Raw genomic sequence first — 17,559 nt, forward strand, 5'->3', positions numbered from 1 at the left:
GAAACTACTGAATTGATCGATTGGTAATATACAAGTGATTTAGTTCAGTCTGTAGGCTCTAGGGCTGGATCAATACCGCGATAAGCTCTTATTTTCCACGACATTTTTTTTAAATATAACTTTAATAATGCTCTAACTTTGATAAGATTAGTAAACTTATAATTGTATCAAATTAATTAGCTTCAGGTTGGTCATTATTCAGAGATCTAGACAGCTCTTCAAAGTAAGTTTTTCTGCGGGAATAATGGAAATTGTACTTTAATGTTATTACACAGACGTTACATTTTGTTCATTCTTATGTCTCTTCAAATAATTTCATAGTATTCCTTGCATGTGTTCCAAGTTACCTATTTCTAAGGGTAATAATAACGAAAATAGTTATAGGGTACTTATCTATTTCGGAAAGGGGACAATATATTGACGCTAGTGATGCTTAATCAATTGTAATAGGTATCTAATAGAGTAATGTTGCTACTGTGATATTGTATAAGTTATTTTGAATTGTGATATATCAGTTATGAAAATAAACAATCACCTTTAGATTAGAAAATACATCCAAATCTAAATATGAATAAACTACAATTATATTCATGGCTAACTACAGTATAGAAACAAAATAACATGTTTTCTCTTAAATAGCGTCTTAATGAAAATCAATGGGCTTCCATTTTTCTACAAGGTTTAACTAAATAGAAAATTGGCAGATTACTTAATTACGAGTTTTTAAATACACACACGCATATATATATATTGCTTGTTCCGGCTCTGGCTCTTGAAATTTACAATTCAGTTAAGTACTTGCTACTTGAGAAGATGTGAAGTGATTATGTCGAACCATATGATTTAAATCAGATATAATTGGTTACCTGTGAATGATGAGTCGAACCCGATTGGCTTCTGAATCCGCAAACGATACGATTTATCTACGGTGACGTTACTTGCAGGTATCTTTTTCTGGTTAGAGCCCTTGAATTAAATGAGCCTGAATTCTGGTGAGTATTCACCATCAATCTTTAAAAAAAAAATTTAAAAAAACCTCTTGAGGTCCTCTTCTGACGTCATAGCATTGACGTGATTATTCCTTTTTTGACGTCCCGGGTTCGTATATACTCGGATTATTCATTAGTTCTGAATTTAATTTTTTCATCGTGGTTTTGTGAAAAAATGTGTTCTTCATATTTGATGCAGATATGGAAAAAAAAGTACTTTGGGGAGTTATCGTATATTGATATGCAATTATTTGATCGTGTAGATGCGGATTTGAGCAATTAAGTTTACAGCAGCAGAAATTCTTCTACCTGAATCTTCTGCAGGAAGTTGAAACGACCTATACAAATACTGCCCATTCCGTGGAAAAAATGAAACACGATCTGAAATAAGATGAATTGTAAATATATCCTAGCATCTCAATCTGTAGAGATCGTTGCCTTAATTGTGTCATGTGATACACAATTGTAATTTCTGTTAAGTTTACCTCATTTTAGAAAGCTCGCTTGAGGGAATTTTCCGAGATCACAGATACCACAAATTAATTGGATATACTATTTAGTTTGTAGATTTTGGCAGCATTTGTCGAATACACAAGGCTAATTTTGAAAAATAAAAACACAAGCTTTTCAACATTAATTTATTAGTTAATTGTGAATAAAAACTAAGCAAAGGTGAGTTAAATACCAATTAATTACCTAAAAGAAAAAGTAGTATTGAAGAACAGACGGAAAATAAAGCTTTTGGTCAATTAATTTTTGTAAAAATATATCATCCCTTCTGTTTATCAGCTTAATCTAATGTTTCAATATTTTACTTTACGAATCGATTCCATTAAAGAAAAAAGGAAAAATACTAAAGTAGTTAAATGTAAGAAATTGAAAATCAATTAAGAAAAGTTGTCGCTGTGATTGCTTTACTCAAACCTAATTGATAGTCGATTCAGCCATCTCAGTGTCACTGAGTGATTCGTATTACTCAGAAGGAAAGTCGAGCATTTGACAAAAATAAAGTGCAGTGCCCGGCCAAATAAAATGGCGCCGAAAATAAAACATTATTAAAACATAAAAATAATCAGTCTGAATAAATTGCATATTATATCGGAAAACAAGGCTACATTTGTGTTAAATAGGCTCAAGGAGCCGCGATAGCTCAGGGGATAGAGCGATACTGAACTGATAGAGCGTTACTGAGCGATACTGATTTACAACTATCAATGTCCAACTCCGTGGCCTTGTTATTTTAAATCCAGTTCAGAAGACAAGGGAACTCCTGGATCAAATATTGGGAGAAATTTGCCTTTGTGGAGGATTTTTTGATGGAACTAACCCGCATTCACGTTACATTGAGAAGAGAAATTCCCATGGTGAGCCTGCAGGCGAGAGGACTCTAACCTATGATCCGTCTTCCATTAAGGATATTTTTACGTCAGCAATGTGGTTGGGGCTAACAGCTCCCGATTTAGCCTAATTGGGGCACGGGTCAAAGCAACGGGTCCCCCCTCTGCTTCAGTAATGAAGAAACGAACTTTATGGAGGTATTTAAATTTTTCATCTCATTATATAAGAAGAAAATTGACCAGAACCTAAAACAGCTATAAAGTCACCCCCTTTCCAATGGTCAGACAAAACATCGTTCTGTCCATTTTATTGATTTTCTGACGATTCTATGTCCATCATGCCGCATGCAGTTTTCTGATTTTTAACTTTGTCATTAGCTGCGATAAATTCATATCCTTGCTGACATTAGTGCGGAATTCAGCTAACTTTTCGCAATTATGATAGCTCAATTAAGCCAATCAGAAGCCTGATATGTAAAAAAAAAGGCTTTTCATTGACCAAATTTATCCATCGCAATTGCAAAAATTTTAACTGATTTCCGCCCTAGAAAGACATGGATTTACGAAATAGATTTTTTTGTGTTTATACTATGGATTAATGAAGAAGCTAACATAAAACAAACGGATTTTACACTGTACTGATATTTTGTTTAAAAAAAGTTCACTTAAGAAGGAATCCTAAAATAAACTTTGTGATTTGGGGGCTTCCTCTCATGTGGGGGCCTGGAGCAACTGCCCGTATGCCCCTGCCTTAGTCAGGCTCTGGGTGCTAACCTGATACAGAATGCGTATCGACCAGCCATCGCCGGGATTCGAACCTGGGCACCACATTGGGAGGTGAGTACTTTATCCTTTGAGCCACCATGCCTATCTGACAGAGTTTGTAGTGCCGTTTTAATATCATTATCTAGAAATAGTATAACTTTTCTTTTGAGATTGGTGCGTTGTAGCCGCGTTTACAGCTCTTCTGGAAATCCAAACAATAAAGATGTTAACCATTTAAAACGTTTATTTTTCTGTCTTTTTTTATTCTGCCCCATACCTCATGGAATGAATTTCGCTTGCCTATTATGCAAATTCTTATCATTGTGACAGAAACATAGAAAACAATAAAAATAGAGAGAGGAATCTATATAATTCGACTTACAGTTTGTTCTTCAATTTAACTTAATCTGTGAAACATATGCTATTTTTCGAAAAATTGTGTGTCTTCAATTAAGATCAAGCAAAAAGAAGTTATAATTGGAATATTTTATATACACACATATATATTTGATGTTTCAGCCACCCGTTCTTTATGTCCGGATTTGGTCGAATTATTTTCGAATATTTTTCACATATCTTCAGAAATGAAAATAGAAAAGCAAAGAAAATCTGTTATCCTCCTCAATCTCCAGAACAATGTAAGTTATTACTTTCAGTATTAGAGTTGTTTGGGGGTTCCGATCAACTATAAATGCGAGTTTTCTAATGTTTTTTTTTTTCACGAATTTTTTGCTGCATTTAAATCTTTTGGGAGAAATGTTTCTGGGGACGACTTAAAAATCGTTTATTTAAGACATAAAATATCAAAGACACATTTTTTTTCTCTAATGTCTTGCGTACTGTAAGAGTAAGGATGGATTAATCGAGGAGTTTTACATTTCAGTCAACATTTTGGAAACTAAATATACAGAGTCCCACTTTTTATAGAGACTGAATTTAAAGAGATCCACTTTTTTAGAGATAGAATTACCAGAAATCACTTATGGGAAACTTAATCTACGTGAAGTGTAGAACTGGAATTAAATAGCCTTGATACTGGAATTAAATATAACGAGAGTACCATAATTTGAGACATATGCAAATACATATTTAGAAAGAGTAACTCGTGTACTGTCTCACCTGGTGTGGGAGAAAATAGAATATTTAAACACATCCAGTATATCCGCCATGTTTTTTTATATAACTAGGAAAAAAAAAGCGATGTAGCATATAATTTAGTAATTCCTGGAGGACAGTCAATATTATACAATTCGTTAATACAAAAATAATTCCATGTAAAAAATCATCCATAATCATTCATTATTTCTTTATCATTTTATTTAATAGGGATCCTAAACATTCAATATTGCCTGGCATGGAAATTTAGACACCATTTTGAACTATATAATTTTAAATGATTTAATACTAAACTGGGACGAAATCGGTTTAATAGTGTCAGAGTCATAAAAATTTTAAAATAGCTATATTTTTAAACCTTCATTTCTCAAGAACTATTTGACCGATTTCGTCGAAATTTTGGATTTTGTCATTAAAAATTGCAGTGCAAAAAATTAAACAAAAAAAATGTCTAGTTCCCAAATCACAAAGTTTTCTACTTTCATTATATAAAATAGTAAAAAAAAAATTGTTTTTTTGCATGGAATTATATTTAAATAAATGAATTTCATAATTTCGCGTAAAAATTTTTGATTGACTTAAAAACTTTCTGAATTATGGCCAAATACGTAAAAAGTGAATTTAACAAAAAAGATAAAGGGCACAAGCTTTCGACAGCTTTCCAGACAATATTTTAGAAATTTCGGCTACCACCCCATATTTTGATTGTATGAAACCCAATACGTCAAAAAAGGTATGTAAATTCAAACACAGTACGTTTTTGTCTCTGTAACTTAATATAATTGACTCTAGTTAATCAGCATAATTGAACTCATTCCTTTGAACTCTTAAGATTGGCGCTTAGTGAGTGAAAATCCGATCATTCGAACAAAATCTATTTTGAGTGAGTTCTTTTTTTATGTAGCGCACTGTGCATACAACTTATTTTGTTATTAAAATTTTATCTGTAATAAATGTTTAAATCCTTGTAAATTATAAAAGTTATTAATATTATTGCAGATGAAGCGAGAATTGAAAATCGAAAGTATTCTAAAGAAAGTGGAACGTATCACATCAGAAGATATCATTCTATGCCAGAAGTTGGTAGCTTCAAAGAAACTAATGCGAGCACTGTTAGTCGTAGCCTAAACAATTATTGTAAATATACCGTACCCAATAGGTTTCAAAAGGAAGGATTAGACACATTTAAAACACCAGAAAAAACTAATAAACCTACGGAAATTTCTAGATTAAGAAATAATCAAGAAAGCTGCTTAGGTAAAAATTCTAATTATTTCTTCTTTGTACAATTATATTTTGAAAGATGTTAACTCGAAACAATAGTGTATCGCCAAATGCAACGTTGTTTTTTGAAGCTCTGTCGCCAATTAAAATTTAAAAAAAAATGCCACAGTTTATGTTACTTTAACTTGAAGCAATGCGATGATTTAAAAATCTATATATTATCTTGAAGTGAAGAATTATCTGGGTTTTTGAACGGACCAATTACTTAAATATTTTAAATTTAAATGAACTTTAAAATATGAACCGAAAATAAAAATAAAATATAAATGAGCTTTAAAACTTAAATGAGCCATGATTAAAAAAGTAATTATCTGACATATTAGCGAATCAAAATGTAATACAATAAGACACAGGTTAATATTCAATTTTAACATAACAGAAGGAAACACTTAAAAGTAAACAAAAAAACTTGACGATTCTAAGATAAGTTTGCCGAATACTTATTCAGCCAATCTCTGACCTACATTTGCTTAGTTTTATGCCACACAAACACTGAAAATTGTTAAATGAATTATTAAATATTGTTTATAGGCCGGTCAGGTGGCCGAGCGGTTAGCGTGCCTGACTGCGAAGCCATTGGCTGCGGGTTCGAATCCCGCTCTGGGCATGGATGTTTCTCTCTCTCTTTGTGCTGTCCTCTGTTGTGTGTGTGTATGATGTGTGAATGTGGCCCACCCTATAAACGGGTTTGTGGCAGTGTGGAGTGGGCAATGCTTCTCGCCTCCGTGACTTTGGTTCACAGAGGTGCCCACTGGGTAACGCGAAATGAGCAACAATTCTGGCATAGTATAGGCAAAAGATTCAAATTCAGTGCCTGCCATTGGAAAAAAAAATATTGTTTATAGGTCATATTTTAAATAAATATTTCATGCAATTTTCAATGAAAATTCTTATATTTGATATATAATTAGAACTAAATAATTCATGTAACCCAGAAAAGGTATTCGCTAATTTATTTTTAAAGACGCAAACAAAACCAAGCATTCAGAAACAAATTCTAACAACTTAAGGTCGTTTATATACTGCATATATAAGTAAATAAATTTAATAAATTATAAATAAATGAATATTTTCTTCAAAAAAACGAGCTCCACTTCCATGCTACCAGTTCTATCTTCAGTAACTTATTACCCATTTCTTCTTTCTTTCGAGATCGGATTGAAATCTTAACATTAGAAAACCTTTTTTTAAAGTATTTGTCCAATTCATCGCTGCAAAATTACCCATATCAATAATTTTAAGTATCGAAATGAGCTTCAAACAGTCAGGCTAATGTTAACACTACGTAACTATCGAACTTTTTTGTTCCATAATGGCGGACAGTTCAGCTCCCACTATAAAGGAGCGTTAGTGTAAATAAATGCATTCTAATCATCAAAAGGATGTTATAAACGCCTTTTAATGTACTGTCATCTGCATAGAGAAAACCTCCGTCAGGAACAAGGTGAAAGAGAAATACCAGAGTTTATGGTTCTACACAAGAGAAACATATAGAGAGAAAGATTATAATTGATTATTATTTTATTTTTTTTGAACAAGCATTTTTCTTATTTACTAATGGAAAAATATAAAGCCAAATGCTTAGAGTCTCTAAAATTTATAATTTCTATTAACTCCTTAACGATCGGTTAATTTTCAAGAAAACGGTCATAAGAGTGTCTATTTTTTTATACACGTATTTGATTAGTGCTGACATCTAGTTTAAAATAAACTAACTATCTACAAACACCTTAAAAATATCCTGGTACTGCCATCTGGTGTGTAAAGTGAGAAATAAAATGTTTTCCGCACAAAAGAATTGAATTAGTTTTATTCTTATTGGCGCGTTACTACTGAACACTCCAGCCCGGAGAATATCACGGGAGCGAGAAATAGAGGGAGAAACCTCACCCCGTCATTTTCAAGGGAGCGAGAAGGAAGGAGTTAAAGGAAGTTTTAGTTTCGCTCGTAGTTACTGGGAGCACTTTTAATTTCGAAACTACAGAAAGCGTGTTTTATTCTTTCAATTTTTTTTTATTTTTAGAATCTATTAATGTTATCAAAAGCAAAGAAACAGAGAAAGATAGAAGATGTTCTTGTCAGGGCGAAACGATTTTAAATTTCGATCGAAATCAATCTTTGACAGAACAAACAGACAGTCTTGTAGGAACCAACGTAACTTGCTGTCCAAAGAACTTTAGCAAATACACCCTATCCAACGAACACCAGTGTGAAGATTTTAAAAGTTTTCGAAATCAATACAAGGAAACAATTTGCACAAAAAATCAGCAAGAAATCTGTCTTTCAGGTAAATATTCTAATTGCTTCTTTTTCGTGTCGTTGGTATTTCGATTTCGGGCATATTTATCTCAGTTCTAGAACCAGGGCATGAAAATTCTAGGCTCTGATTTTAGTGAATATGTTCCATTTCTCGAAATATTAACACACCAGTTGTTCTTGTGTGAAACCAATATAATCAAAACAGATTACTGAATTTCAATTTGAACTGAATAATAAGTGTTCGTGCGTTATTATTATTACTATTCACGGTCGGGATAGCCTGGTAGGTTGGGAGTTCGATTCCCGCCAGGCGAAGACTCCACGTTTAGTAAATGGTGGCAGGTACACGTTGAATCTAAAGGGTCACAAAGTCCTCCATTTTCCATAAGAAATCAATACCTCTGGGGGTACTAATTTGGCGATTTTTTAATAATAGTTCTTGGTGTCATATATACTTACTCTTTTTGGTAACTTTCATTAGTTCAAATAAATAAAAAATTATAAATTAAAAGCTGGGGTTTACAGACATAATACACTCAATTTTCTAATTTTTAAAAAAGTCTTCTAAACGTCAATAAAAACTGGAGTAAGGGTTAAGCCAATTTTTATTCTGACAAAAATTATTAGAACTGCTTAATACTTTTTTAATTGAGGTTTAAGCATTTTAACTCTGCAATACATTGCTGTATAACATTAATTACTAGTGGAATTTCTGGAAGTGAAATAGATGATAATCTTGTCAGAGAAAATAAAAAGATCTTTAACTAAAAAGAGATTTAACATGCACTTGTCACCTTTAACGTCACTTTTTTCTACAGCCAGTGGGGATCGAACTCAGGAATAGGATATTTTTATCTCAAGAAATCCTCCAGAAAGCTACTGAATGTTCGAATTATATCCCGTTCATGCCAATGGTATTTTAACTGGCATCAGAAATCTGGGTAATAATTCAACTAAATATCTCAAATTTTATCTAACTCATAAATATAATTTCATTTAAGATCTCTAGTTGTTCTTGAATTTTGCCACAGAATTAAGAGTAAATTACTAAGTTTAAACTTCTTTAGTAAATTACTGAATTTTGAGTGCTCCTCACACTATTGTATTGATATATTTTGCTTTGGCTATATTGATACAATATCAGAAAGCACTCTTTTTTGCTGATATAATCGTGTGGGCTGATGAAAAGATTATATCTTTTATTTTCCAGATTTTTTAAAAAATTTTATCCTTTTTTTTCCCAGTTGTTTGATATTTTTTTTATTATTATTTTTCTTCACCCTCCTTTCTTTCCTATGTCTGTACTTTTCCTTTATTTTATCTTCATCTTGATAGAACAATACCTGACGTCTGTAAGCTACTTGAACATAGTTGCAGACCAGGTTCACCCATTCATGGCAACAGTTTTTCCTGCGGGGGATGGTGTTTACCTACAGAATAATGCACCATGTCATAAGGGTCGAATCGTCGAGGAACATTCCAGTGGCTTTCAAGTCATGTCTTGTCCCCCAAATTCACCTGACTTAAATCCAATAGACCATTTGTGGTCCTACTTGGAAAACCAAATTCGTGCTGCCACGCTACCCCCTCGCAATGTGAGGGAATTGCAGGACCAGTTGGTGAGCGCTTGGTAACAGATACCTCAAACTACCTATCAGCACCTTGTGGAATCAATGCAAGGCGGTTGCTATCAGTTTTGAGGCCTAAAGAGGGTCAAATGATATATAATCAATATGTATGTTCAATTTTCTTATTATAGGATCTGATAATGTTACCGAAGAAAGAGAAACAGAAAAGCGAAGTAGAAGATGCTCTTGCGAGTGTGAAACTTGTTTAAACTTAGATGATAATCAGTCGTTCCCACAAATAAACAATATTGAAGTAACCAATTCAATTGATGCCAATTGTCGCCAAAAGATCTTCAGCAAGTATACTCTACCAAACCAGCATTTGTTCAGAGGATTTCGGAACCAAATCAAAGAACCAACTAGTTCAAGAAGCAGGCAAAAAAGTTACTCTTTAGGTAAGTATTTTAATTATTTTTCTTGTCTTCCGTTAGTATTTTGAATTGTATATGAATTAGAAGCTTAATACTAGAACAATCAATGTAAAAATTTGAAATATTAGATCGTAATGGTTCGAGGGGGGGACTTCAAATATCCTAATTAATTAGTGCAGGCAAAATTTTAAGATAGGAAATCAGACCAAAAAAAGTGCTTTTTCTGAATAAATATACCCTTTTAAAAAAGTTGCTTTTTTAAAATTCAATGTCTCATGGAAATTCAGTTTCGCTCAAATTTTGTATTTTGCCATTTTGAAATTACATTCTTTAAAATAATGTAAAAATTTGTAGATCTTACAATTTAAAATTTTATCGACTATTCAGATATAAAATGATGAAAAATGATAAATATTTACGAAAAGTAATGTTTTGCATGGACTAATCTTTAGATAAATTATATTTATAATTATATACAAAAGTTTTTTCATTTTTTTTAAAGTTCTCGAAATATGGGGAGTCGCGCAAAAAGTAAAATTAACATTAAAGGGTTCAAACTTTGGCCCGCTCTCCTAATCTAACTATTGGGCCATATTTCCCAGATTGCAGCTATACCTCCTATATTTTGGAAGTCAAAAATCCAAATCCGGTATAAGAAAAGATATGTTTATTCAGAGAGCTTTCGTTTTTGTGCCTGATTTCGAATTTCTGTTATTGCTATTTCAATTCAAATTTGTAGTCAGCTAAAGAAAAAGACGCTTTTTTTAAAATCCGATTTGCATTTTTGTTTTTCGTATATTTAGCATTAAAATTTCTTTTACTGTATAAACGTATTTTCTATGACTTAAAATTTATGTGTTAGTTATGAATTCTTAATATATTTTACATTTTTTTAATATTATTTTTTCGAATTTTGCTTTTACGTTGTACTAAGCATTCCGCTAAGAAAATCCACGTCACACTCAAAATCACTTAATTAATGGTTTTTAATGTATATAAAAATATCTAAAATTAATATATATCCAAATCCAAGTTAGTAGCTTTAACCGTATTTGAGGCATCTTTTTTATCGAACTCCACTTCCTATATCACCCCCGGGGCTAGAACAACTGTCTGGTTGTAGAACGTAGTAAAAAGAGTTTGGGGTCATAAAATTGTTTTCAAAATTCCAAACAACTCTATTTTAATTTGTTTGATCTGACATATCTTTCAAGATGTCTTTACTTTAAACGGTATTTACGTCATCTTGATTTTGCAATCACGGCGCCACCTATAAACGAAATGCAACAGGCTGCAAATCAAATCGTAGTACTTTTTCTAGAAAATCCAAAACTGCAATAAAAAATAGGGGTTCATATTTAATATTTTTTACTTGTCCCCACTGCATTCCCGGGGATGAATGAGACTAGGGATCAAGTTCGATTTCATTTTAATTGAATGTTTCACTTTATTTTCATTCTGCATTTCAGAACCAAAACGCAAACAGCCTGCAAGTCAAACCGGGAAATTTTCCCATCGAAAACTTATATCTGCCGTACAAAAATTGGGGTTCATAGTTAAGATTTTACCCCACTGTATCCTCGTGATTGAGATAGAGTTTGCTGTCATTAAATGTATCCTTTGAAAATATTTCACGCATTTATTTTTAGATTTTTGATCTAATGTGCATTTCTTGAGTTTTTTAACAGTTTCCACGCATACATACAAACATTTTTGGACTCCATATATATTTCTGATGTGTAAAGTGTAATTAATACCTTAAGATAGGACTTTAAAATATTTTAAAATCGTCTTTTTTGTCGTAATTGCAGTTTGCTTTTCAGCTGTCATTTTGCTTCATAAATATTGCATTCTCTTTTATGTTGAGAACAATGTAAATAATAATAGAAATTTCTTTTTCAAAAAAAATAATAATTCTTAGATGAATTCAAAACAAACGCAAACAATCATGTATTGGAACATTCTGAAATATTTGATAACTCAAAGTAGGCGTACGATATGTGTAGAATTATTTACATAATGAGACGTTGAAATTGGTGTTGTTGTTCTTATAGTATATAGCTTTTGTGAGAGTTTCTCTATATTTAATTGTGAAAGTGTACTCTAATAAATTTTCATTTCCTCGGCTCAATAAGCCTGCTTATAAATAAAGCCTTAATAAATGACATTCTCTGTTTCTATTCCTCGTGTTTTACCTGCAACTAGCTATTAACATTATCTTCCCGTTTTCATTAAGTGTTCCGTTTATTTTGAATCCTCAAAAATAACATAAGACTGAGATTCATTAGAAAATACAGCATTTAGTAATAAGATTTGATTTAATCTCCTCATGCGGATGGATACATTAGAAGCAACTACCGGACATAGCAAATAGCCTCAACTTAATTTACGCATTCATTATAAATTATTACTTGGAGAATACAGTGAATATTGTGTAACAATTTTATGAAATGTACAGTTGCTTACCAGATTTTTTATTTTGCTGTAATGAAGAAAGTGGTAATGAAGTGTGCTATGAATAAAAATTAATATTCTAAAAATGTTTTGACCAAATAAGATAATTTCAGTTTACTAAGACATAATCTTAAATGATATAATATAAAACATAAATTCATTGGAAGTTCCTCATTTTTTTGAAAAAATACTTTAGATGATTCAGGCCTTGTATGTGATGGCAGCAGCAAGACTTCATCTGAAGATTTATTTCTCAGTCATGCTTCTGTTTATTTCGATGCGGTACCTTGGTTGAAGCCAGAGTTTGAGTGCAGCGATGATAGGCTCCTTGCAACAAGTACAATAAAAAGTTTTAATATTTTTATTAGTTTTTATGAAATGATATAAGATTTAAAGTATATCTCATATAGTAGTAGAGCGAAAAAGCTATAACTATACCATCATTGAGAATTATACAAAATCTTTTTTAACTCTGAATGAATATCTTCTGTTGATTAACCCATTCACTAATGTGCTGATTTGAGCCGTGGTGGCTTAGGCCGGATAGAGCGCTAGCCTCCTAATGAGGTGAACCGACTTCGAATCTCAGTGATGGCTGGTTGATGCGAATTCCGAACCCGGCTAGCACCGACGTAAAATATCCTCAGTATTCGAAGGATCATGGGTTAGAGTCCCCTTGCTGTCAGTCTAATCGTGGGAGATTTTTGTGATTTTCCTCTCCTTGTAACGCAAATGCGGTTAGTTCCACCAAAAAGCCCTCCTCGGAAGCAAATTTCTCCCAATATTTGATCCAGAAGTTCCCTTTTTGTCTGGATTGGGTTCAAAGTTACAAGGCTACGGAGTTGAACATTGGTAGTCATAAGCCCGAAATCAGGTTGCCTGTTCAACCACGGTTATAAAAATACAAATATAATGTGCTGATTCACTCATATACCGATTAATTATTTCTCTCATTCGCTGATTCCCTTCACTGATTTACACTTTTACTAATATATTCATTCGCTGAATTTCTTATCTTCGTTCAAACTATTTCGTTGAATCCATAATATACTGATTTATCTAGTTATTTTTTGGATGATGTGTTAGGGTTTGCAGAAAAATTGAAGTATCTTAAATTTTTCTGTCATAGTACGGAAAAATCAGCTACCATTATTAAGCAATTCTTGTAATTCTGAATTGATATCTTTCTTCTGATACCTCCTCAATTGACCAAAAGGGGTGAAAATTTCACTAAATGCTTAAAGTTCTAGGGATTCAAAAAATATTGTTCTGTCGAGGCAGAAGATATCAATTCTGCTTACTCAATGTACCAAATCAAGCATTTGTGCCGTTGTGGCAGTAGAAGATATTAATTTATAAATGCAAAATTTTGATACAGAGTATTTTCTAACGTGGAGAATCGCTTTCAAGCTTTTTCGATCTGCATGATTTTCCGTCGTATATCTTTGAAGCATTATCGCAAGCCATTTTACAAAATCTATGATTTCTTTTAATCTTTGGAATCGAAGCATTTTCATTTATTTACTCATTTATATTTTTGCTAAATTTTCACAATTTTTGGCCCATTCAAGATGCAGAAGATATCAATTCAGAATCATAAGCATTTCTTAATGATGGTAATTGATTTTTCCGTTCTACCACTAAAGGATTTAGGACACTTCAACTTTTTTGCTCACCATAATACATATCATCCAATAAATAGCTGATAAGTAAGCGCATTATTGAATCCAAACAGTGAATGAACAGCCAATCAGTGAATAAACAAAGATAAGCAAATTAGCTACTGGACGTATTAGTGAAATGTGAATCAGTGAATGGGTGAAATAATTAATCGGTGCGAGCGTGAACCGGCATATTAATGAATGGGAAAATCAGATAATCGATTTATGGTCACATCAGCAAATTGATCAATGGTTAAATCAGTGAAAGGGTATAAAAGAGAATGAGCAAACCAGTGAATAAATGTACAAGTGATTAGGTGAATTAGTGAATGGACGTTTAAGTGAATAGGCGTATTTGTGAATGGGCGTGTACGTGAATACGCAAATCTGAATATTATGCAGCAAATTAGTACATCAGTATACACTGTCACATTAATGTGACCACCTGTCAAAAGCCAGAATAACCACCTTTGGCAAAGCGGAGCCCTGCGAGACGTGCAAGAAGAGAGTCAATTAGGTTTACTCTTGGTAGCCCTTTGGTTCACTTGGGCGGACAGTTGCTCAGTAGTTAAACGTCTATTCGCCCGAACGCATCTCCGTAGCCTTCGTTCGCCTGTGTCATCTATAGTCCGTGGTGCATCATATGTGCCACGCCGCTGATTTTGGACAGTGCTATTTTGTCATGCACGGTATACTTTTACCACGGTGGCACGCGAACAGTTCACAAAATTAGACGTTTCCGATATGCTTACACCCTTGGCCCGAACGCCAATAATTATGCCCTTTTGGATGTCGGATAAATCGCTACGCTTCTGCATTACGCCAACGACTGAAATGCTTTACAATGCCCTAGGACATCCTTTATATACACACCCCTGTAGTGTGCTGCCACCTGCCTTCTGTGATTGGTCATTTCACGTTGACACCAAAAGTAGGTGGTGGCCACATTAACGCGACTGGACTGTGTATATGGTTATATCAGTGAATGTTCGAATCAGTTAATAAATAAATAAATTTTGAAATAAGGGTATCTTATGGTGCAGCAGTTGAAGAAAACAATTTTTACTTTATTTAATTTCACTGGCTAAACTCTTATAATCATTGTTTTTCATTACTTGTAACGAAAACAATTACAAGACATTATTAGACTTTACAAGGATTTTATAAGCTAAACCATATTTTTAAAAATTACATCAATTAAAAAAGGCCCCCTATTTGGGCTTCATCTTAGATCCTGAACTCACCAACAATAAGCATATAAACAACTTAGTGTTGAAAAGTAGGAAGAGACTTAAAATCTTAAAGTACATTGCTGGACGAGATTGGGGTGCTGACGTTACCACCTTAAGAGTCACATATCTTGCTCTCATCAGACCAATCCTGGAATATGGAGCACCAGTTTATAGTTGTGCATCTGCTTCAAACCTACAACGTCTTGAACGAGTCCAGCTTTCTGCAGTCCGCATTATTACTGGACTAAGAAACAGTTGCCCAAATGACATCGTCTTGTTTGAGGCCGACCTACAGCCCCTATGTCTCAGAAGAATCATTTAGCCAGGCCGTAGTTAACGTTCTTGCTGGTAATGTTGAGGATTGCCTTAATAAACAAATTATTGACCCATCTGAAGGACTTCCTGGTGTTTATTTCCATCAACACCTTTCATCACAAGTTAACAAGCACCCGGTATTGCTTAAGCAACTTGCTTTGGAGGTTATAAATTCCATCCCCAAACAATCAATACTGGTGTACACAGACGGAAGCAAGACGCACACATCATCATCTGGCAGCGGTGTCTACATTAAATCAAGTAATTACTCCCTTAACATCTCCAAAAGGAATCCTGATTACTGCTCAGTTTTTAGAAGTGAACTCATTGTTGATACTGCTCTGGATTCTCTTCTAACACTACAGGATCACAATAACATCTGGATACTCTCTGACAGTCTCAGTTCCATACAGTATTTATCGCATTGGTCCCTTTCTTTCGTGGGTAGTGTTAAAACCTACCCAAACTGCCCCAAGTGCCACAACATGCAGGCTTCTCCCCAACATATCCGGGACTATCTTGGTCTAGACAAAGGGGACATTCTGAATAACCCACTTTTGGTGGTCGACTTCCTCCGGGTCATGAGTTTCATGGATACTGTTTAGCCCTACTAACTTTGGGGATAAGGAAGAAGAAGGATCCCTATGATCCTTTCAAATTACATGAAAATATTTGTGCTATAAATTTTCATTTTCCTGACAGAATTTGCATTGACTTAAAATAGCCAACCTTAAAAATACTTTTGACAGATTTGTAGAAAAAATAAGGTACTTCTTTTTCAGGCAATGAAAATAGCTTGGTACAACAACGAAAAGATGTCATTTCAGAAGAATTTGGGGGAACATTAAAGAACGATAGAGAAGCAGGTATTTTGTCGTATCATGCTTAACTTATTTACCTAACTCATCATACTTATACTTAACTTTACTTACTTAGTATCATACGCAACTTCACTTACTTAGCATCATACGTAACTGTATTTATTTAACATCGTATTTAACTTTTCTTTTATTTCCAATGGCAAGACAAAAAGTGCAAGTAGTTAAAAAGATAAAAAATACAAAAGTATGTACATGAGATTACAAAACAAGACTGAAGTCATTGCCCTAAAAGTTCTCTTGCTTCCCAATACCTTGAGAACTCAGTGTGTCCACTTAGAGACCCACATCGAAGCAAATGGTCTCCGCACATTTCTTCTCCGGTATCACAAAGTGGACAAAAAGGCGTGGCGGAAAGGCCTATACGATGCAGATGAGCAGAGAAGCAATCATGACCCGTGTATAAACGGAAGGCCGCAACTGCATCACTTCTAGGTTTGTTGGGCATTGAAGAAGGGCTTACCTTCCTCCAACTTTTTAAGGCTGTGAGTGGTTAAAGATACCACAATGAATTAGTTGTAGATAGATTTTTCATAAACAATTTAATTCTCCAAAAGGAAATTACTGTATTTGGATGTTGTAATAAATTTGCACCTTTTTTAAATCATATTTAACATTACTTACTTAATTTTACATGTTCATGCATGTGAAATTAAGTTTCATTACATAAAACTAATCTATTGAAAATTTTATATGCGTGAATTACATGCTTGAAGTTTCTTGGAGAAAACTTAGGAATATGTTCTGGGTAGTTTAGTTTTTTAAATTATGCTAAAAAGTAAATAAATTTCTTCGTTCCTGGTCATAAAAAAAGAAATCGAAAAGCATATAAAACATTTTTGTCACTAGACAAAAAATATTAAATCTTCCAAAATTTTGAATGGTTGCAGTGAGGCAGTGCAAGTATTTATTCTGTAAAGACATTTTATTAAAACAACACCAGTTACTTCAACTTCCTGGAGAGATGCTGTAACAGATAATGTAATATTAGAGGGATTTCACATTCTCAAGTAACATCTCGCACGCTCACGAACATAAGATTTGCACAGCAAACCCTAGCAGCAACATAACTTGGGCCCTCATTGGATCAACATTCAAGAATCTTGGCTCATTACGGGTTCAAAGGGCTGTTATTTTCCCTACATTAACTTTATATAGAATTGTCCGATTCACTCGATATTTTATAGCCACTTCACAACTAATATCAGCCCTGTATAGAGTTGTCAGGTTCAACCGATATTTTATATTCATTATTCAGCGAATATAAGCC

General features: G+C 33.4%; 1 protein-coding gene across 1 annotated transcript in view; it reads left to right on the top strand.

The window, feature by feature from the left end:
• Positions 1-853: 853 nt before the first annotated feature.
• LOC107440993 (uncharacterized) overlaps positions 854-17,559 on the top strand; it is a 53,797-nt gene continuing 37,091 nt past the window's right edge. Inside the window, exons 1-7 of the mRNA XM_016054113.3 lie at positions 854-1,661; positions 3,611-3,729; positions 5,207-5,464; positions 7,515-7,778; positions 9,510-9,773; positions 12,400-12,540; positions 16,194-16,277. Of these exons, the coding sequence (XP_015909599.1) occupies positions 3,624-3,729; positions 5,207-5,464; positions 7,515-7,778; positions 9,510-9,773; positions 12,400-12,540; positions 16,194-16,277 (1,117 nt within the window). The 5' untranslated portion in view covers positions 854-1,661; positions 3,611-3,623. The remainder of the gene's footprint in view (positions 1,662-3,610; positions 3,730-5,206; positions 5,465-7,514; positions 7,779-9,509; positions 9,774-12,399; positions 12,541-16,193; positions 16,278-17,559) is intronic.

This window comes from Parasteatoda tepidariorum, chromosome 6 (assembly GCF_043381705.1).
Source record: "Parasteatoda tepidariorum isolate YZ-2023 chromosome 6, CAS_Ptep_4.0, whole genome shotgun sequence".
Lineage (NCBI taxonomy): Eukaryota > Metazoa > Arthropoda > Arachnida > Araneae > Theridiidae > Parasteatoda > Parasteatoda tepidariorum.